Source organism: Myiozetetes cayanensis, unplaced genomic scaffold, assembly GCF_022539395.1.
Source record: "Myiozetetes cayanensis isolate MyiCay16 unplaced genomic scaffold, myiCay2020 scf5-8, whole genome shotgun sequence".
NCBI classification, from domain to species: Eukaryota; Metazoa; Chordata; class Aves; order Passeriformes; family Tyrannidae; genus Myiozetetes; species Myiozetetes cayanensis.
Genome location: NW_026087742.1, coordinates 90,284,677 through 90,307,827, shown reverse-complemented (window position 1 = coordinate 90,307,827; position 23,151 = coordinate 90,284,677). Strand labels below are relative to the sequence as shown.

The 23,151-nt window shown below is 42.4% G+C and overlaps 1 protein-coding gene across 1 annotated transcript in view; it reads right to left on the bottom strand.

The window, feature by feature from the left end:
- Nucleotides 1-2,474: 2,474 nt before the first annotated feature.
- Nucleotides 2,475-23,151, bottom strand: part of SH3RF3 (SH3 domain containing ring finger 3) — a 249,861-nt gene continuing 229,184 nt past the window's right edge. The window contains 2 exon segments of the mRNA XM_050331229.1: nucleotides 2,475-5,743; nucleotides 15,561-15,898. Of these exon segments, the coding sequence (XP_050187186.1) occupies nucleotides 5,575-5,743; nucleotides 15,561-15,898 (507 nt within the window). The 3' untranslated portion in view covers nucleotides 2,475-5,574.

The window sequence follows — 23,151 nt, the reverse complement described above, 5'->3', positions numbered from 1 at the left end:
GGACATGAGCTCCTGGTGATGGGATTGCCCTCCACCACTGCCAAAGACACCCCACAGCTTCACTTCTGGGGCCTGTCGGGGGGTTGCATGAACCAGCATGACTGACAGCAGCTTTACCAAGCCCTTGTGCCAATGCAGAATGCAAATTTGGTGTCTTCTTTCTCTGACGGTAGTTGAAGACACTTTTCCCTTCTCTCTCAATGGCTTCATTTTTCCTCTGCCCCATCATTCAGCTGTGCTCCTCATCACTTCTATGCTCCCCAGGGTGACAACAACCCAGGGGACCCCATGGATGACAGCAACCTCTCCACCAAAAGCATCTTCCTTATCACTCACCCCCGTCTTTTGCAGTGGTGCAGCGCTGATGGCATTGACCAATCCAAGGTTTCCCCAAACAAGGCATTTCCCCAAGGACACTCACCCTTAACTAAAAAGCCATCCCTTTCCTTCCCAGTGCCCTCTCTGAGAGGGGTGGGCAGGTAGCACCAGCGCAGCCCCACTCCCCACCAGCACTCCTTGTTCATGGATTTTTCTGCGCGCACACACATGTGTGCACCCAGGAGGAGGTCACAAAGCTCCTAATCTTGCACGCAAGATTGTTTCTTTTGCCTTTGGAAAAACATTGTGTCGCATCTTGGCTGGTGCAAAAGAGCCATTTGTGTTGGAAACTTGCTTTCAGTGACTCCCTGGCCAAATCAGCAGGATGCTGGCTGTCTTTCCATGGATTGTTGGAGTCTCCTTAGAGTGGGAGTAAAGAAGAGGGCCAAGCAGGGAAGGGCTCACCTGCAACTGAGTTGTACCTCTGAACAGGGGGACACACATGGGCGGTCTGCCATGTGCTGCAAAAGGACCACCCCAGAAAGCCCCTTGGTGTCCTGGCTCATGGCCCCTTTGCAGCCCCATGGGGCAGGTGGTGCTGCTTGGTGGCTGAGAAAAATCAAGTCGTTTTCTGAAGGGAGGGGAGACAGCCACACCCCAGTGATTGGAAATACATCTGTGACCACTTGGAAAGTTATTTTTGCTACATGAAAGGCTGGGGCATGAGGACAGGGCCTTCTCCAGACTGTATCACCTCTTGGCTTCCCTTCTAGTACAGCTCATTTATTTGGTTTGGCACCAACTAGACAGGCTGTGTAGCTGCCAGGTTCACCATGTATAAGGAGCTGCTGATGTCAGGAAGAGCTTTTGGCTGCAGGAGAGCCCTGCAGATGTTGTCCAGGTGGTTCTGCTCTCTACGAGCATTTAGGAACAGTCAAACCATGTAATAATTTTACAATGATTATTTTTCTTTCAAAACATAGCTGAGATTTCTATCAGGCACTGGAGCAGAAGCAAGGGGCAACATGCTGTACGAAGACTGGGTGAGGTGTGTGGTATGTGCTGGCAGTGGGGGCTGGAGGACATGCCAGAGGAACAGAATCTGGTGAAGTGTGGAGGGACTGGCACTCCAGACGAGCTGGAAGTAGCTGGCAGGCTCCTCTGTGCAGTGTTTTGCACCACACTGCTTGTCAGGCATGGCAGCCAGTGAGGCTGAGCAGAGGGAGAGGGGTTGCCTGCCCATATTTAAGTTCTTGTGGTTCCCACGTTTCAAATTTGGACTCAGCTGGGGCAAGGAGAGACTCGTATCACCTTGCTGGAGGGGTGGGCTTGCCTTGAGCAAGCTCATGCAGATGACCTGGTGAGCTGACTGTGCCTTGCTCCTCCCTGCCCTATGCATTCCCCACGTGGGCAATGAACCACCACCTATGGGTGCCTCTTCCACAGAGGTGTCTCCCAGTCAAATCAAGGCAAAGACATCCAGACCCACTCCTGCACTCATGTTCCCCCTCCAGATGTTCTGCACCTTGCTGCTGAATGGGAATCTCGGGCCACGTGCAAGAATGGACTTACAGCCATCACCTGAGTCAGAGGGCATTCAGATGCCCAGGGTACAACCTGCTTCCTCCACCTCTTCCAGTTCCTTGACTATTCACAGCCTGGAGGACATATGGACCCTGCTGGCACTACACCCAAGCCCACCCAGGGCAGGAGGAAAGGGGTCTTCCTCTGCCTACAAGCCTGCTCAACCCACCAGGTGACCTCAGAGCAACCCTGAAGTCCGCCAGCAGGATTAGTGGCCACTATTTTCCTTGAAAACATTTCTCCATCCACATCCCTCCTAACCTGTCTGCCACAGCCTTGCCTTTGCCACCTTACTCCCTTTTCCTGACCTGTTCCTGCTCTCTTGCTCTGGACTACACACCTTTTCTCCACAGGTTAGTTGTTAACTTCTTGAGATTTTGAAGAAACCCCTGATCTGCCAAAAGAAGGAGAAAGAGATTCTGACTTCTGTTCGTGCATGTCTTACCTTTAACTGGCCTTTATTAATGTGGGAATTACCACAGGGTTTGCAGAGAGGCCTTCCCTGCTTTGTTTGCAAACCTCAGAGCCACTTACTCTGCATATTCACCTTGTCGTCTAATAGAGAGAGAAACTTTAGTCAAGTTGCCTTAATGTTTATTTTATTTAAAGAATCAGAAACACAGTCATTGTAGTTCATTTGTACTCATATCTGCCAACACTTCCTAAACCACGTTAACATTCATGTATAACAAAAACATTTTCTGAGCTGTGCAAAGTTCAAAGGAATTGTTCAATTACTTGAACCCATTTCTAGAAGAGCAAACCTGGCATTTTACAAACTGAGGCCACCAGAAGGAATCTTTCCTTTTCCCTGCCCTGTTGCAGGAGATGCAGATGTCCCCTTCTCCCCCTTTTCCTGACATGACAGGTAAAAATTAGACCACAGAATGAGCTGAACCTGTCAGTCCAGGACTTTCTGAATGGCACTGGGTCTTGTTTTTGTATCACTGAGCTGTTTTAAGTTCACTTCGATACTTGTGCTCCTGGCATGGAAGTGATTTGTCCAAGGAGATTACTCAGTAACACAAACTGTGATGATAAGCAATAAACAGGGGCCAGAAACAGCTGCTATCAAGTAAAACACATCCCTCCCCCATATTTTTCCTTGCAGGAGGTATGACTGGACAGGTTGTTGACCATTTAAAAAAACCCATCATCCTCCCTGCAAAATACATTGCAAAGCACTGATTGAATGATATGACATCTGCATGTTTTCTTTGATCTTCTCACACACCAACTTTTGTCCTGTTAGAGTTAAGCATGAAAAGTTGGAAATCTGGAACCATTTTAAACCTGGCTAAACAGAATAGGCAGCAAGCAAGCTGCCATCCTGTTTCATTTTTCTGACTGTAGTAAATACACCATGGAACAGAATTTTAAGAGCGCTTTAACCACTGTAAGTTGTCAGAAAAAATCTCATCTCTGACAGATCTAAACCAGAATTCTTATTGGAATCAATAACACACATTTTGGTGTTGCTGACTCGCTAACTGTGCAGTTTACAGTTTACTGTCTGAGGTGCACTGACACCAGTTCTGACCAGGACCAAATAAGTGGAACAGATATGGCTCTAGTCTCAATCAAGTCTTTCCAGAAGACATTTCCTCAGTCTCTTACTGGTTATAAAAAGGCAATTTCCTCTCAACAGTAACTAAATTTTTAGTGGCTGATTCATTACGATCTGGAATATCAACAAATGCGGCAACATTAAGTATATAAAGAAACACCCTGAAAATGAGGCCTCCCTGTTTGAAGGTGCTATACTTGGCCATGGACTGTGTTTCTGGAATTGGTTTGTTACATGTGATAGCAAGAAAAACTTATTTTACAGAGAACAAAGTCACAGAGTTGAACTCAAATAGGAATGCTCACTTACATGGGTTTTGATATGTACTAGTACACACAGCTTGAATGAAAACAAAACTTACACCTTCACATATGAAATACTGGTAACGCAGTAATGATGTTCACCCACTGGGCCTCTTCCCTTTAATAAGATCATCTCCAGGTTACAGTGCCTCCAATATGCATTTAAACATCCACCACATGTGGGCTTTGGCAAACAGCCAGCTGCTGTCAGAGGCAAGGTATGGATACAGCTACGAAAAGCCTTTCATCACCATTCATTCCTCAAGAGCTGATGTCTTTTTAAATACCCTCACAATCCCATTACGGCATTTTTTTCTCATTCTGTTTCATTCAAATAACTGGCTAAACTCACTTTACATTTATTGCACCTTTAAGTCCCTGGTAGATGGAAGCTTATATTGCCTGATACAGTTTGTATTGTAGCTTGACCATGTTAAGAAATCCAACAGTCTCCAGAACTGTACATTTCTACAGTAAGAAATCACATTTCAAGAATGCTAATTACAGCTTGTCGCAGATCAGCTCTCGACTCCATCATGCAATGACAGAGGAAAACTCCACAGTCCTTGCGTGTGCTAGAACCTGCAGTGTTCTTCTTATTGCCATGAAAAAGTCAATTAAAACGACTCCTCTGGGAATTGCTTCCAATTCTGGAGTCATTATCACTCTCCAGACAGAATGCTGTGTTTCAGCGTGGGCCTCCAGCCACTCTAAATATGTAGGAGAGAGCAAGCATGGGCATATTGCACAGGCACGCTCCCCCAGGTATATTTATTGGTGGCCATGCAGCTTTTTTTCTCTTTTCCTCTATGGAGCAAGAACAAGCAGTCTGATCTCGATCTCCAGGTACACTTCTAATTTCATATGTTGAATGCAAATCTTGTTGCAGCCTCTCTGTTTAACCGAATCTTTAACAATTAAAAAAAATAGCACCAGATGTATGAAAAGAGGAAATGTCTGATCTAGTAGGAATATATATAAAGTAGAGCAATTCTTACAGTAAAAAGGTACTCTGTACAAAAAAGCAATGGAAAGTGATACCGAAGGACAAAAATCCATGCTGCATATAATAAGGGCAGAAGACAGGCAAAAGGGATTCTGCTCAAATAACCACAGTTTAATGGTGGAGCTGTACTTCCTCCAGGACCTCCCTGGCAGCAGCGCCAGGACACCAGGTGGTATGGGACTCTGAGCACTAACACACTCACCGAAAAACTTGCGCAGCATATCTTTGAGGTATATAGAAAGCATGACATTAACATTTTGGACTCCTCATTCTTTCTTGCACAACGATGCACTGATCTTTAGCTGGGGTTTTCTCCACCGTCCCCTCCCTCTTTTTCCCTTGGGAAAAACAAAATCCCAGTTTAAGAGCTTCCTAGCACACTTTCTTGAACTCTCAAATCCATCTTGCATAGGCCAGTAATAAGAACACTGCAGTCTGACAAATAAGTTACAGCAATATAACAGCTTTCCTCTTAATTTTTTTTTAAAGATATCTTCTCTATAATTTACACAAAGGGTTAACAGCCAGAGTTTAGGTTACTACAGTCCAGACGGGCGTCCTTTCAGTCTGTGATTCCAGGTGGAAGGCACTACTTCAACATACCACCGTATGCACCGCACATGGTCTCGGGAGCACAGTGGGCACTGCGTCTCCAGAGCTGCAGACTGAAGGGCCTGGGGGAAGTCTTTGGAAATAAAAATGGCAGTGGTTATCAGTCCAGTTTCTCTTTGCTGTCTCTTCTTGTGCTATGCAGTTTCCCCTGAAAGCTCCTCAGTTGAGAGAGCGGCGATTCATCCTCAGAAGCTCTCGACAAAGCTCCCTGGGAAGAGGCCCGTCCTGCCATTCCTCTGCAACGTCCCTTTGTACCAGCCATCCTCCCGCTTCTTGTGCACAAACACAATGTCACCTTCCTTCAGTTCGATCTCAGCCTCACTCTGTGGTGGGTATGGGACCACAACGCGGTACCTTTGGAAAAAGAAATGCAAGGACTTGGTCAGCCTGCACACAATGGGAGCAGCCAGGCACCAGTAGTAAAGATCTTGGAAAAAAAATACTTTTGGAAATATCAGTAAGTTACATTTTTGCACATCAGTTGTATTTAATGCAGCTACATTTTCTACTAAGACTCAGTAAGACATGGAGATTTCTGGCCAGCTTGACTGAAGACTGGACCAGTTTCTGGACTCCAGTACTCTGGAGCCAGGCCATGAAAGCAGGCCATGCTCCCAGTTGTGTGCTGAGCCTGTGCCATGGACTCAGCCCTTTATCCTAGTGCTGCATCTGCCTCTGCTGTAACATGTCTCATCCAGCTCTGCATCTTCTCTATCCAAAATCATAGAATCACAGAATGATAGAACAGTTTGGGCTGGAAGAGGCCTTTAAATGTCACCTAGTCCAATCGCTCTACCAGGCACAGGGACATCTTCAACTTGATTAGGTTGCTTAGAGCCTGTGTGTCAACTGCATGAGCAGCTTGGTGTCATCTGCAAACGTGCTGAGGGTGCACTCAATCCCACCATCTATGACACTGATTAAGAAAGATACTGAATAGCACTGGTCCCAGTATGGACCCCTAAGGGACACTTGTCACCAGTGTCCCTTGAGACATTGAGCCATTGACCCTCTGGATGTGACCGTCCAACCAATTCCTTATCCACCAAACAGTCCACCCATCAAATCCATCCTTCTCCAATTTAGAGACAAAGATGTTGTGGGGGACCATGTCAAAGACCTTGCAGAAGTCCAGATGGATGATACCTATAGCTCTTCCCTTGTCCACTGATGATGAACAATGGGGTTTGCAATGCTCTCACTGACTGTGATACCAGCAGAGATTAGCTAAAGCTTTCACTTTTTTTGTCTTCTTATGTTTCTTGAGAATGTACTTTGGGTCCCTCAAACCTGGAAGGGAAGCTAAAATGGAGAGGTATCAAATGACTTTCAAAGCACTCTCCAAACCAACAGGGACCCTCAGCCCTGAACCATTCACAGGGCGCTCTGAGAACTTAGTTTTCAAGTGTCACTTCATTTCAATGAAGTAATGATGTGTCTGAGCCTGATACAGCTATTCTGCACTCAAGGCTTATCAGCAGGCATCCTCCTGAGAACACAGACTGGGCCATTTTAGATCAACGCACTTGTGTGCAGAGCAGGGAATATATTTCTGCTGCATGGTTGGTTTTTTTCTTCAGCACATGTACTTTTGCAGTCATCTGGCATTTGGTTAACAGTCAATAACTGTCTTGCTAATTGCAAAGTAATGAATACAGTAAGATAGTTAAAAGATGCCAATTGATTACATAAAGCACATCTCCTGAGAATATTTCCACAACTGCTGCATGGCTACTGATGCCTCAGTTATGTCTGTAACAAGATGAATATTTATTTAAGATAATATCCTGTTGTTGGGGACTCTCCAATAGCAGTCACCCATTTTCTTTGCAGACATTGCTCAGGTACCTCGTGACTGCAGTTCTGAAACTAGGGACTCCACTTTGACAAGACACTGAAAATACCAGCTCCATGTTTGGACATCTCCACAGCCAAACAACCCATTACTTCGTAAAGGATTAAACTCTTGGAGCAGGAGTTCTCTAAAACCTGACTGTGGGTTTTTTATCTTGACACAGCAACACAGTCATGTGGAAAATATATGTGTTAAGTACCATCAAAAATCTGCTGGTCCTCTCTGTACCTTGGTTAATAAATCTAGCTGTCAATTCCTTCCTCTGTGGAAAAGCAAATAACAGAGGTTGAAACGTGTGCTGCTGCCTGGCTGCAGGAAAATGGTCCATCAAGCTATCATCTGTGGAACTGCTACACTTACATTATGAAGCTTTGGCAATTACACCCATTATGCAAATGAATGCACACATTATTTCAAACACTCTGCTGCAGTGTTGATTAATTAAATTATCAGAGTGGAACAATTTCAGCTAAGATGATGCCAAGTTTCAGATCTCACTGCTCTGCACACTCACAGCACGTTGGAACTCTGCACCAAGAATTTGAAAAAGAAAAAAAGCTGAGCCTCAATGTTAGTTGAGTGCTGTAGAGATACTCATGGACCCTTTTGGCTGGCCAGGAACAAAAACACAGGCTGTCTTGGGCAGGGTTGCTCTAAAGACTCAGCTGTGACTGCCAACACCTCATGTCATACCCTAAGCACAGAGGCATCCTTTTAAAGCCAAGCTACATCCTAGGAGTGATGAGCTGCTAGTCCCTAAATGGTTCACATGAGGAGGGAGGTGACCACACTCAATAAGAATGTGCCCATCGTCCTAAAAGGGGTTCTACACAGCATCTTCTTAGAGATTTAGAAAAATAAACCACAGTCACTGCATTACAAAATGAGGTCCTTTTTCCCATTTAGGAAACCTCAAATGCTATGGTTTAAATTTAATTAACTACAGTACCTTACAGGATATCGCTGAAGAGGTTTCTGACAGAATAACAACATATTAGCTACAAAAGACCTTGCAAATCAGTTAAGAAATCGTCTGTGAGAGATGGAAAAAGATGCGAGGCCTGGGAGAGGCATCCCAGTGGGGGCTGCAGGGGCAGCAGCCAGGCACTGTTGCTGGCACAGGGTGCTGTGCTGCCCCTCCACACCTCCAGGTGGCACCTCAGCCTCGCTTATCCTCTGGAATGGTATTGCAAGGAGACACACACACACACATATATATTTTTTATATATATAATATATAATATATAATATATAATATATATATTATATAATATATATAATATAAAATATATAATATGTAATAATATCTATTATATAATATATATAATATATATAATATATACAATATATATTATATATAATATATATAATATATAATACAATATAATATATATATATATAATATATATAATATATAATATATATTATATATAATATATATTATATATAATATATATAATATATAATATATAATATATAATATATAATATATAATACATAATATATATAATATGTATAATATAATATATATAATATATATAATATATAATATATAATATATATTAGGCGTATTTTTTTGGCAGAAAAGGTCTCTTCTCCCAGACATCCTCCCTCACTCCCAAAAAGGCAGTCCAGTATCCTTCTATTTATATCTCCCTTTTTCATTTCCCCTTTTGTCCCCTCTTTGAGAAGATACTATAAAATTTTAGGTTTTCTTACACCAGTGTCTTGGCATTTTAGATGAATCTCAGTTTCCTCAGTTTTGTTTGGTATTTTCTGTCATAAATTGTGGTCTCATATAGTAAAATTCTGCAAAATGTTAATCATTTTGGCCCAAATTTTCCACAGCAGTTGGAAGGCTGAGGGTCCAACATACAGCCCAATGGCCTCATCACTTCCAGGAATAATTTAAATATGCACCAGCAGGACCCAGGTGAGGACTTCCACAAACTGCTCTCAGGTCCCTGTATTTGGGAGCAAAGACCTGTCCTGTGGTTGAACTGTGGTCTCTCAGGGATTGTGTTCCTTCAGAAAATCACCCCCTCTCAGCCGAGTAAAAAGCATTTAAAGCATCCCAAAATGGCACATGTTTAGGCTTGTACAAATAAAATAAAATAAAATCTTTGCTGATTCACGCTCCAAGCTGGCCTAGCTCTGCGGGACCTCAGAGGTTGCATTTCTCTTCCTTTCTCAACACTGGGCCCCTGTTGTGTTTTTCTCTCAGGGAACAGACTTCCCCACTGCTGGCTACTGTGGTATCTTTGGGTTGGGCACTTCATCCCTGGAGGGGACTGTCCAGGATGGGCAGTGATCTGGGAAGGGTCTTTGGTGCCCAAGAGATAATACATGGGAGGTTGCAAGTGGTATCAGCAAGGACAGGGGATGGGACTTGCCTGAGCAGGGAAACCCCAGGGAGCTGAAGGGCAGGGAGAGGTAGGGAAAGAGGTGGAGGAAGAGGGAGAAAAACCGGGAGCAGAGAAAGAAATGGGACCATGATGAAAACTGGAAGCCCCAACAGAAGGTGTGGGCATGGCTGCTGAAAGGGGAAGCTGTGTTGAGCAGAGTCTGGGAGAGCAAAGACCCTTGGTGGGAGGGAGCCTGGGCAGGGACATGGCATTCATTGGGGCAGGAGACTGCATGAGCAGAGGCTGGCACTGGGGCTGAGGGTGCGATAGGCAGTCTGGCAGCAATTAGCTCACTAAGGCAGGAGTAGGTCCATTCTCTGCTGTCAGCAAAGACCTTGAAATCCCTCTCTCCCCTGTCTTCATAGCACTTGTCCTCACAGTCAAAAGGAATAGCTCTCCCACCCAGCTCTGCCTTTGCTACTGCTACTGAAATCTGGAAGGTGCAGCTAAGACTCCTAACCTCAAATAGATGTCACATGATGGAAGCTCTGATTTTGTTTCCTTTAAAAAAGCAAAATGATTAAAAATGTCATGCAAGTAGATGCATAAAGACATCTACTCCCTTAACAGAATAGGAGTGTTTCACACTCATGCACCTGAGATGAAGAACCAGGCAACTAAAGTCACCCATGACTTCACTTTTGCTTCCATGCAACATAATCTTCCATTATATGACTGCAGACTATTTTTCCCCTAGGATGCCTGCCTCATCTAGTGCACAGAATGCTTCTCTGGATGTGAGTCAAGGCTCTGACATGGAAACCACCCCATCTTTTGCAAGGTTGGAATATCTCTAGCAAGTGACCGTGATGAAACTCACTGAGTAGGGCAGATATGGGGAAAGTGGCATCTCTGACTCCTCCAGCTGCAAAGCGTCGTGCCACACTTTCCACAGGGTAATACTCATCTCATGCACCCTGGCTGTGTAGGAGTCTGTCTAAATGACTCATGCAGGCTCTCTGTCAGTGTGCACATTGAACAGTATTGATCAGAACTGATCAGTAATTAAGGGTTGGACTCAGGCCTGGAAACTGATAAAAAACTCCCCCAAAATACTGAGTATCTGCTCACTGAGTAAATATGTACACCAGGACACTGATGGAACTAGAGAAACTAAGAAAACAAACGTACAATGAGGCAAATACAGTGTAACCTCCAATCTGGTTCCATTTGGAGTTCTTGAATTTGGATGCTTAATGCAAGTTCCTGTTTGTCAAAGTACGATGCACTAAGGACAGGTTTCAAGAGTCCAGTCCTGTGACTACAACAGGTCCCTGATGTGCTAGGATACACAATTTTGGGAGGAACAGGTAATCGGTGCCAATGAAGCATCTAGCCCAACTACCACTGATTGTTTATCAGTGGAGCTCCGTTTCTCCATTCTTTTACTGGCAAATTGAAGAGGACTGCAAAGCACCTCTGCACAAGCCAGAACCCGCTTCTCCATAGCATGGTATTTGAATCAGCAACCTTAGAAGAACAAGTCTCAGTTGGGTCTTTTACCCTTCTGCTGGAAATATTGCAAGATTCCATTTCTGAGATGGTCAATTCTAGTTGCTCAGTCCTAAGGCGGATATCCCTAGTCAGAGAAGCACTTAACCGTGTGCATACATGTCACTGTTCAGTCAGAAATTACTCCTGGGGTCACTTTCCAGGAATGAAAAGAACCCTTCTTTTGCCTTCCTTTTTGCCAAAGAAGATATACATGCACAGGAAAATTGAAGTCAGTGGGTGTTAAGCACATGCTTGAATGCTTCCTTGAGTTGGGAGCTCAGTTTCTAATGTGGCAGTGATTTGTGGAAAGATACCCGGAAACAGGGAAGGGTCTATTTTAAAGGTCAAACTTACTGCTCCCATCTTACTCGGCAGCACTGCTGTGGTTACAGCTTGCTTGAAAGCTCCACGTAAACATAGAAACACAGCACAAATATGCCAGTTGTGACAGTAAGTCTGGACATGGCCACTTTATCAGAATATAACATGGCAGAATTAGTGCCAGTTACTATAAAAGAGTCAACAACGCGTGACGTGTTTGACTCAGGTCTGCATCTGGGAACAGTGCCAGGCAGTGAAGGGAACATGACTCACGCACACACACACGCACACTCAACTCTCCTGTTTTGCTTTATGTACAGTCATATTTTCTTGAAGGGGGTGGCAAGGAAACTATTTTGTTTTGGCGCTGCTAGGCACACAGCACACCCCTCTCTCATGCGAACAGTGTTGGTGGGATGTGGGCAAGGCTTGGCCCAGCGCCTGCCTCACCACACTGCAGCCCTGTACTGGTCCTGTTTCTTGCTCCAGAAGAAACTGGAAGGAGCAGTAGGTGGAAAAGAGCATGTGGGGCACACACAGCCTGATAGGGTATTCACTTGGCAGTCAATCACTGCAACACAAAGTGACAAGGACACCACCTGGGAAATTTCTCTGCTTTGCTGCTTGGACTGCTGGATGCTTTATGGCAGAGAGCAGAGGAAGGAAGGTGGTTTTATAAACTGATAGTGGGAACTACACCCAGGAGGCAGAGGAGGGCTCTGACTATCCCAGCAAACCATACAAATACGAATGCTAAATGACGGGAGAGCAAGAAGCAATTTCCTTTCTAATCCAGCCATCCATGACCAGGTTTTGGAATATCAAGAAGGATAATTGTTTTCCTCACTCTATCTATGTAAAAAAAAAAAAATGAGTATATAAACATTACCAGCACCTTCAAGAGGGTGAAGCTCACTTCACCTTCCTGTCTACCTGTCTGCAACTCCCAGGAAGAGCTGCACTGTCAGGCAGTAGAAAAGCCAATTCTTCCCTTAAATCATGAGCAACCAGAGCCCTTTAATGCACCTCTTGGTGCATTGGGTTTGATCAGTAACCTGGATGTGGCAAGTGCTGGAGCTGCAAGCCAACCTCTATAGGAAAAGTAGCGGTGATCTGCTGCCTGCATGAGCCTCATTTCAAATGCCGTAAATATTAAGGAATGTGCTACTCCTTCCAATCTTTCAGTGCTCTGTTTCTGTGCGCACAGATGGGCGTTGGGAGACAGAAAGCCAAGTACAGCTAAGTGTACTGAAATGCTTTGCAGCTTTTTAAAATTTCATCCAGCATCTGAATCTGTTTATCTAACCTTTTTTTCCCTCTTCTCCCTTTTCTTTCTCAGAGAATTGCTCCTACTGTGTGGATGAAATGCACCAAAATGCAAACAAGCAAAATATGGAGCTGAGTGACGTTGAATGCAAGTTGCTCCACTGCCAGATGTGAAAAGAACAAGTGGTTTGAAAACCATAATTTGTTACAAAAAAAAAATAAAATTTGGTACTTCTGAGAAAATTTGATGCTTTAATGAGCACAGATGGATGTGGGATGAATTTCTAGGAGACAAGTGTTTAATGTATCTGCTTAGATTATTCCAGGACTAAGCATTATCCTTCCTAGTGCATGAAGGTAATTAATATTTCCCATTATGGGCATGAAAAAACCCATATGATCAGTTAAGGAATGCAGATACACCAATAATACGGAAGTTAATTCATAAATCAATTAGAGAATCTTGCCTGCTGTGTATAATTAGGGTTACTTCAATTATAGCTTATTTTTGGATTTAAGACTCAGGAATTAAAATTAGAGTAAGTTCCTTATCAGCATATACTGCAACTGGAAGTATTTAGTCAGTTTTAGCAGTCTAAATCTATTTGCTCCTGATTCCAGCACAGCTAAGAGAATAGAGGTAACCCATGTCTCTCTGGTTCTATTCTGCCACTTAAAATGGTCATCAGTTAAATGCTGCCCTATATGGACCACCCTGAGGCGGACTGAGAAATCTGTAGGATGTGGGACTAGCCCTGACATATTAAATAATGTGTCTATTCTCTACAGTAAAGCTTTGAGAGAAGCACCTTAACAGTCAGTTCTGGAGACATCAGGGGCTGTTCTTCCTGGCTTCTTTTCATGGTTACATTCAACTAAAGGTGCAGCAGTCCACTGATTTAGTTACACTCGTGCTAAATCTGGTTTATATCGATTTATCTTTTCTTATAGCATTAATCTGAACTGATGTAGACCAAATTAAGTGTGCCTAAATAGGGACTGGTTTTTCACTCCTTTTACTAAATTGCTTTTTCATGGATTTTACGGACAAGAGACTACTGAGATAGTCTGCTCCCACTGCCTTCATTACAATGCTGAAGGACTTGCCTTGCATTTATTTCTGCTTCAAGTCTAATAGTTGCACTTGAACAACAGCATCTCTTTTAGTCAAAATGCCAAATCTAGAGTAAAAATATTCCCATCTTTGTCCTGACTGCAGTCTCTTACAGACTGTTACCAAGCCATTCCTGAGCCTGCTCTTTACCAGGTCTACCAGAGCTCCGTGTATCTCTCACTGCAAGTATGTAGTTTTAAATCTTTCGTTCTTCTTAGGATGGTTCTCTCAGACCACTCCACTTTGCCTCAGATTTGTTTCTTCTGTAATATATTGTTACTCTGTGTTGTCCTTACCAATGAGTTGGATTAGTACCAATGGGTCTGCCCTCTTCATTACCCACCTTCACCTCTGTCCTCCGTTCTGCAACAGCAAAAGTTTTACACTGGAAAATGCAGGTCCCAGACCCAACTCTTGTTGGGCTGCACTACCTACATAAATAATCACTTTCTAGTGATTTCTGATCTAGAGTTAGATTTGATGCCAGTGAATCAATTTTCAATCCACTTAGTATCTGGTGGGTTTTGTACAGTTTACTCAACCAAGAGATTACATGGTAACAAACCAGATGCCGTAGAAAGGTTTAAATATGTTACGGTGTGATTGTCACCTTCCCAACCAAGTTCCAACATGCATTCAATAAAACACTGTGTAAGGTATGAACTATCCTTATTATGCCCTACATCATCTGGCTCATGAGCCAACTGGATTCAGTCAGCTGTCTTTCCCAGTCCGTTCCCTTCAGCCTCTTTCATACACTCAGACAAAAGTAGTTTCTTTCAAACTTCTCCAGTTTTAATGTTGTTTCAAAATTGTTTTAAATACCAACTCAAGAGAGTTCCCTAAACTGCTTTTTGAAAATTCCTTGATGCTTTTGTAAAAAACACATCCTCCTCAATCACTTTTTGAGTGGAAAGCATTTTCATAGCATTGTAGCAGTGTATTATCTACTCCCTTTCCCATGCTCAAACTGCAGTAGAAAACATTTACCTGAAGCCAATATGACTCTGCACATGGAGACCCAGCTCTTCTCCCTACCTTTGTTTCTGGCAAGTTATCTCTCTCTCCACCTGCTTTTGTATTTTGGTGCTCCTACTCTACCCTTTTTGGGTTTGCAAAGTCCTCTACTCTAAAGTACCAAGGTGCAGAGCAGACTGCTGAAATGGACTCCAGAGTCACTGGTACATCTTTCACTAGAAATTAGCTACACTTTTGGTAAGAGGTCACTGAAGATGGCCATACCTGTAAGTATCCTAAACAAGGAGAATTCGAAACAGCCTTTAGTATTGCAGAATAGGACAGAAAGAGCTTTGATAAGCAAACACATCACATCTGTTACTCCCAGGTGGGACATAACATGTCAACACCATAAGTTTATTAAAACATATGGATCTCACTCAAAAAAAAAGTGGCATTTGCACATAAACAGCATTTACACCATTTACACTGAGAAAGCACTGCTGTCCTCCATATTTAGACCAGGGCTGTATGGTGTCATGGACAGGTGCTGCTCACCTTTTTAAACCTGCACTGTGTGCCAAATGACTTTCAGTGGGCAGACATGTGTAAGCCCTGTCTTCCTAAAAGACAGCTGAGCCACCTGCAGTCAATTCACAGAGCAGCAAAACTGCAACAACCCATGAGCAAGTTAAACTTGCAGCCCTCCTCCAAATGCTCCCTGAGGACACTGGCAACTTCAGGAAATACACAGCTTACCTTTCCCGGGGCAAAGGCTTGGGCTCTGGCCGAATAGCTGCCATGGAAGAGAGGGGTGGCCTGGCAGGAGAAGGGATGGAAAAATTCAAATCCAAGGAACCTGTTTTCCTGTGCAGAGGCTCCAATCCCATAGCTCCTTGCATTTCACTCTCGATAGGGCATGAGCCAGCTCGGCCATGACTGGAGAGAGAGGAGAGCTCGGGTCCCACTGCCCCTTGCAGAACTCCTTCAATGGCTGTCTGGGGGTCGTGCGTGGGGGACACAGATGGTGGGGAGCGTGACTTCTTTTTTGTTGATGCTCCTGCTAGAAGTTTCAACAGCCCGCTCTTCTTCTCCTTCTGCAAAGGAACCAAATGAAATATGGGCAGTGAGCAGACATACCAACTCCCTTTGTTTTTCTGTTGGAAAATCCATTGTGTGTGGCAGAAAACCTCTCAAAACTACCATGCCTAGAGGTGGATCCAGGTAGAACTTGACCTTTCTGTAATAAAGATCCTATGATAATCTCTCCCTGTCCAACAGGACTTCAACTCATTCATGAGAGTAAGGACCAAACATGTTGCAAAGACTGTCTCCATTTTCAAATCTATCCAGGCAGTGTTCATGTGCCTTTTGAAAGAAATAGTGCAGCTACAGTGGGACAGCAAAGGTACAAACTTCCCATGCAGAGAAGACAGCAGAATGCTGTCCTCTCCCTTCCAGGATAACACTGTTTGAATCAGTAACAAAAAGTAATAAATCAGGACCTGTGGCCGAAAACCTCTGCTGGGAAGCCCAAGGGGCTGGGGAGAGATTTCAGATCCCAGCCCATTGCAAGGGAAGCATTCATCATTACTGTCTCATTTACTACCTGATGCAGATTTACTGTAGGTAGAATGGAAGCACAAGACAGTGGTTTGATAGTTCTTTTGAGCACGTGCTTCCCTTCACATCCTGCATCACACAGCGATACCTATTCGTGTCTCCCTCCTAGAAGTGGGTCACACTGCTCCTCATGTGTTAAGGCAATGGTATCACCTTGATGTTTGAAGATAGACCATAAAATTCACAATTGGCAGTTGCAGTGGCAGTGCATGAGAAGTTTCAAAGTTCTACAAGGGTTTCTGATACAGAAGAATGAAAAGAAGATAACAGCACCCTTTCAATTAATGTGAAAAAAAAAAGAGTTCAGCCTGTGTTACTGAAGAAACTTATCTCACATTGTGAGTTTTATATTAGTGCAGTGAGAAATCCTGCTGCACATTTACTTCGAGCACACATAAATACCAAATAAAATGTCCTTTGTCTAGAAAGTTCTCTGCGTGTGTAGAAACTGGCTATCCTCTGGTACATGCTGCACAGCACTAGGTTAGAGTTGCAACCTTCAGTAAATTTTCCATTTCTAACAAATTATACAAGAAATTTTGCAAAAGGTCTGTTCGATTTCTTCCTCTTTTGTCAGAAGAGCAAGCCATTACCCAAAAACTTCAGAGACTCAGGGCTGTGAAGTTTAGCTGCATTTGATAATTTGTTCAATAATAGGATCCCAGGGGATAAAATCAAACCCAGCAACTGCAAGACTTATGGAACAGAAACTACCTCTCTCTCTTCAAGTAAGAACACTCTTTGGAAATACAAGCCAGTAATTTATTTATTCTTTGCAGACAAAAATGTCCCATGCAAGGTTTAAAATTATGCTCTTTTATGTTCTGACTGCTGCAGTAATTTTTCAAAGCAGCTTTAAAGAATAGGAGGACTACAGTAAAATAAATATAAGCTTTTAGAAGATATTTGGTTTTACTACTGTAAATGCACTTGGAGTATCTGGTATCTCTGTTTCCAAAGTTCTTGTCTGCTCTTTTTAACTGTCACAGACTGGTAAGAAAACAGAAATACCTTAGATCTTAAGATACAGAAGAGCTAAAAGGAAGCACAGTTGTTGTGATACAGCCAACACCCACTGATTTTTGAAGAGTAGAGTCTGAACTGTGTGTCCAGATGCCAGTCTCCTGAATGCCATTGGTTATGTTTTAAAAGAGCATTTGTCACTTACGGGATGAAAGTATCCATCCTGCCAAGATGTTCACCCAGGCACAATCCATGAAAGCTAAAGGAGGCTGGCCATATGGCATCACCAGGTCAAAAAACCCTAAATCAATTCCCCTGAAAACCACAGCGAAGCAGACCAAATGCCCTGATAAATATCCTCTTTTCCCAATGGGAAGTGACCGTTTTGGATCGTGTGTCAGGTGTGCTTCCTGGAATTCACCTGAAACATCAAAGAAATACTTCAGTGTTTCTCTCACTCTCTAATTAAGCAATATAGTTGCTGTCATCATTATATCAAATTTTAAAGCTCTTCACGAAATTGCGAAACTCTCCTTTCCCTGTGGCACACTGAAACAACAGCTCTAATGATCCCAGCATCCTGTGTCAATACGTATCTGAAGGTGTCCAAAGGTCAGTGACAGAATACAATAGCCATTGTGGGGCTCTGCAGAAACGGCTATTGTGCCGCAGTGAGCACTTTGAGCCTTTTTAATTGGCAGCTTTGCACATGCAAAGTAACCATGTGAACTAAAGCCCCGAATAACGAACAATTAATATTCCTATGTAGTAGCAGATTCTCTAATTTTTTGCTTCTAATTTAAATAGCTTGGCAAATTTTCATTAGAAAAACCTTGTGCTACTTAGACTATTTAAGTCACAGAAGCAAAAATATTTGAGAAGAAGGGGTTGCACATTAAAAAGCAGATGAGTCTGACAGTCATTCGGTTTTGTTTACAAGAATGGCTTCCACTCTACAGGGTTAGCCCTGGTATAAATTTCTACACTTAAGCTACTATCCCTTGCATAACAGAAAGCTATAATGAACTTGCTGATGTACCCTTTGTTCTACTTCAATAAAAGGAAAAATAAACAATTGATTTTTAGCCCCCACTGAGCATTTTACTAAACTTCTGAAATGAAGATCTCTGGTCTCTGAAGAGAAAAGATGACTTAATTCAATTAAGCCTAGTCAAAACCTGAGCAGTACCAGCCTTCCAGTTGCGGCCTTGGGCAAGATATTTAGAGGTGAACTGATACCAACCACTCTGTGTGCATGGAGATTAGACAATATATCCAGCTCTTCTCCTTTAGAGTCTGGCTCTCAGCCTTCTGGTATCACAAGGCCAGATCCTATGCCGACGCTGCTCAGAGCATTTTAAGCAAAACAAGGACTGTCAGGAGCTGAAAATTTACTGAGATGCCTCTCCTGAGAAACAGATTTGGTTTGAACCTGTGATCAGCAGTTCAATCTAAACCACTTCATGCCTCCTCCCCCTTTCTGTAAAATGGGACTAATTCTTCATGTGCTGTGGGAATTCATTAATGATTCCAGTGTTACAAAGCTGTACATATCTTCTGGAGTACCCAGTCCTTTTCCATGCTTTAAAATTAAAAAATTAATAAAAAAAAAAAATAAATTGGAATGGGATGTTAGTATGCAGTGCCAGTAGTGATTTATTGCAAATGTCCAAGTATTATGAATTCATTTAATATTTAGTGTAATAGCAGCCGTCCTTCACAAGAAATTAATATTTATATGTCTATTCAAGACATTCCTTCAGCAGTTTCACTGTAAATCAATGAAGCATTAATGGGCAGAAATGCTGTAGAGAAATCTACAACGATTGGTTACAGACTCTGTTGAGATAAGTTTACAGGGGACATATCTGATGACTTTCAGGAATTAAGCTTTTGAATTAAAAAAAAGACAGTTTACTTTTTTTCTATTCACAGATGGGGGTTTTATTGTTTTCTAGGAAATCTGTAATCTACCGAAACAGCTGTGTAATTGTTGAGTTTTCTTTGTCTAGTAGCTACATTTCCAACTGACTGCAAACTGTGTTTGACATTCCTACCTCCTGAATCTGCCAAGGTCAGACCTTCGCATCTGTGTTGATGGATGGATTCACAGTATGGACAGCACTTCTCCCATCTCCTGGTTACTGCCCACATGTTTAACTGAATATAAATCATCACCTTTATGTTGCTCAGGTTTTATTCTAGGACATTCAGAGTCAAAACTTCCAAACCATTAATTTCAAAAGGATTCAAAGAAAAGCAAAAGATCAGAATTAGTCCTTACAAATAAATCCCAGGCTGTTTCTAGTTAAGGAAAAAAAAAAAAAAAGTACTGTGAACAAAGACAGCATAGGCAGGTCAGAATTTCTTCTCTGGCAAAGCCTATACTTGAGACACTGTTTCTGTGGTGTAGCATGAAGGAATCTCAGTGGAAATCAGTCTCTAGCAGCACAAAGATGGGTGGGCAGCACTTCTGTGACCCTGAAACATATACTTAGGGAAGCCAGCACCTGGACAGATGCGAGTTCCTCTTGATATGTCGGTGTGGGAATGTTTGGAAAAATGAATACCATCTGAGTTTAAGAACTCACGAAGGATCAAAATTAAAGTCTGAGGTATGTAAATGTTGAAATATTTTGCTTCACAGTAATTGGGGATGATTTTTTCCCTCATTAATAACTCACTTGAAGATAATAACTAGCTCTTCTTTCAGCTTCAGAGATGAGATGAGCACAGAACGCAGCTACTTCATTGATGACTGAGTGATAACAGAGTCCCCTGTCTGCAAAGTAATAATCATGCCACAATCCAAATATCAATCATATGTACTGGTTATATTAATACAGATATATATTTTTTAAACCACCCGAATACACAGAACATTCTGGTTTCATTTTCTTCATCTTCAGTTCCTAATACCTAATTTTCTACCTATCCAGGTTCATTAAATAAATGAAGAGGCCTTACTGCAGCTGATAGAAAAGCTGTCTCCAGTCATTGAAATGAGGTTATTTCTCATGCAACAACAGTTACATCAATAGATAAGAGAGCCAGAGGCAGAAAAAGAGGTTTCATTTAAAAATGAAGAAAAGAGAAACAAAACTGTTCAGATGCTGCCCTGAGTCCTATGAGGGCTCAAATGCCCTCACAAATGAAGAAATCATCTATCAGTCAGTACCCCCAGACCACCACTTTCATTGCTTGTTTAACTTGGTCAATGTTTGTTTGAGTAAATTTAAGTTAGTGTCTGGAGAACAGTGTGTTTTTATTCTGATTCCAACTTGGCTACTGGTGATTGATGCTTGCACTGAAAGAGTAGGTGGTATTTTGGATTACATCTTTGAAGAAAAAAAGCTATTTGGGTTTTTTAAATCTGCAAATTATTTTACTTGAGATTTTTGTTATTTAAAAAGCCCCCAGAAAACCCCAACCAGCATCATCTCAAAGGAAAGTTTCAGGTCTGGGTTGTCTTTGAATATGTATTTATCATTTGCAGTTTGCCGATATTTCTCATGAGGCATTGATGACACGCTGAACAAGACAACAGCAATTACTTCCTACACAATTTCTTCTGATTTTAAGGAAAGACCATCTTAGTATCATATATTGCATGGGAATACTTGCCAAAGATTTAGTTTTAAAAGGAGACAACTGCTTCTGATCAGAAGTCTATTATAATCTCAGTAGACAAGTTACATGCCAAGAAACAAAACGAATTTTAGGATCATAGTATCATTAGCTTTTAAATTTCAGTGACAGCAACATGCATATAGATGAGCACAAACCTTTAAGACTTATAGTCATTGATCTGAAGATAACTAGTATTAAAACCAGGCTAAGATAAGTAAAATGACTTGCTAGACATGATGGGGAATTTTAAATGCTTTGAAAACCAAACTGGTAAGAAGGAATTAGTGTTCAGGTCCCAATACAGCAAAGCATACAGGCTCTTCACCATGTGCTTTTGTTGAACTGGGGCAGATGCAAGACTTCAGAGGCTACAAAAAGACATAAAGAGGAAATCTAAAAATATATTTGAATATTCACTTCAGATGGAATATTAGACATTTCAAACACTGTAACAAAGTTAAAGGCTAGCTCAAAGGGAAAAAAAAACCTGAAGAGGAAGCACAGAGTCTCAGCTATTGTTGAGCTTCCTGGAGGCTGACAAATTCATAAGAGGTAGAAGGTGAAAGGAACCCTAACATGATTAATGGTGGAAGACGGACAGAAAACTTGCTACACTGATACTGTAGCAACTTCAGTGTTATTTTGTGGTGGGAACAGCTGAAACACAGCACAGGGAATTGAAAACTACTGCTGTGATGAAGTAACTAAAAATTGAGTACTGAAAAACTGAAATGCAAGAATACCACAAAGAAGTGATAAAACCACGGTTCTCATGAAGACTGTGTCCCCACTTCCGCTTATTTCCAACCAGCCACTCTCTCTAGAACTAATGTCAGATGATGTATTTTAGTCCTGATTTTAGTCTATCTCTTCCTTTGAAGTGTGAGCAACCTCTTTGGGGACACAAAAGAAAGGAGTAGGCATGATATTCTTGTGCACATTTGACATTCAGCTTCCTTCTTCACTCAGAATTCCATGGGATTTCGATTATCCTACAACAAGTAAGGGAACTTCAGCTCAAAGCACTGACATCTCCCTTTCTCTGCTCCACTCTCCTGCCCACTGCACATCCGACATGGAGAGGCATAAAGTGTGTACTTTGAGGATGCCTGCCTGGAAAGCAGACAACTGACAGGAAATATGATAGTGACCTACAAAATCCCTTCCTGCACAGAGAAGGTGATTTGGGAATGGATTGGTTATTTCCCACAATACAGAAACTAGGGGGGACTTAATGAGATTATCAGGCAAATGGTCAAAACTGAAAAATAGGAAGCAATTTTTCACACAACACATAATTAAATGCACACAGTATTGTGGAAGCCAAAAATATGAAGAGGTTCAAAGGGGATTAGGCAAATTAATGGAGAACAGACCTAGCAAGGGCTATTAAAATAATAGTATGAATCCAAACTCTGCTTCAGCTAGTCCCAACAGGTAAATGAAATAGCACTTAGAGCATACACAGGGAGACTCCACCTCACTATAAAGAGATCATAAAAACAGTAACATTCTCAGAATTATTGCTATGGTAAAACAGTTAGGTATTTTGGCAAGAGCTTAGGAAACAGGACAAAGCCAGGAATGAGCTCTCCCCTGTGCCCTCTCAGCTTTGGGAAATCAGCTGTTTGGAGACTTCCTTAGCTGCAAGGGTCTGAGAGAGGGCAAAAGGCAGCCATCAGGATGCAGTGTCAGCCAAGGAAGAGACACAAAAGGTTGGGAACTACAACCCCAGAGCACTTTCACAGCCCTGCAACTGCTATTTGGATTCCTCAGCTCCATCTCTGCTGTGGAAAACATCATAGATCAAGGGCTGCAGCACTCACACTGTACCAAGGAGCCACGAAAGTACCAGTGATGGTGCTGACAAGGCCTTATTCCTTCTTGGGTCCCAGTTTACTTCCTAACCGAGCACTGAACTGCCTTTGTACATACCAAGAGCTTCCTTGGAGCTACCGTGGGGGTCTGCTACATAACACTACACCATGTCTTGAAGATCTGCCCTAAACTGAAGCCTAGAAATGTTAAAGCTTTGGTTTAATACAAATCAAAGATGCCTAAATGATTTAGGCAACTGTGGTAGACTAACTGTACTTTCTGGATAATTTAAGCAAAACAGCTGGACAGAGCATGA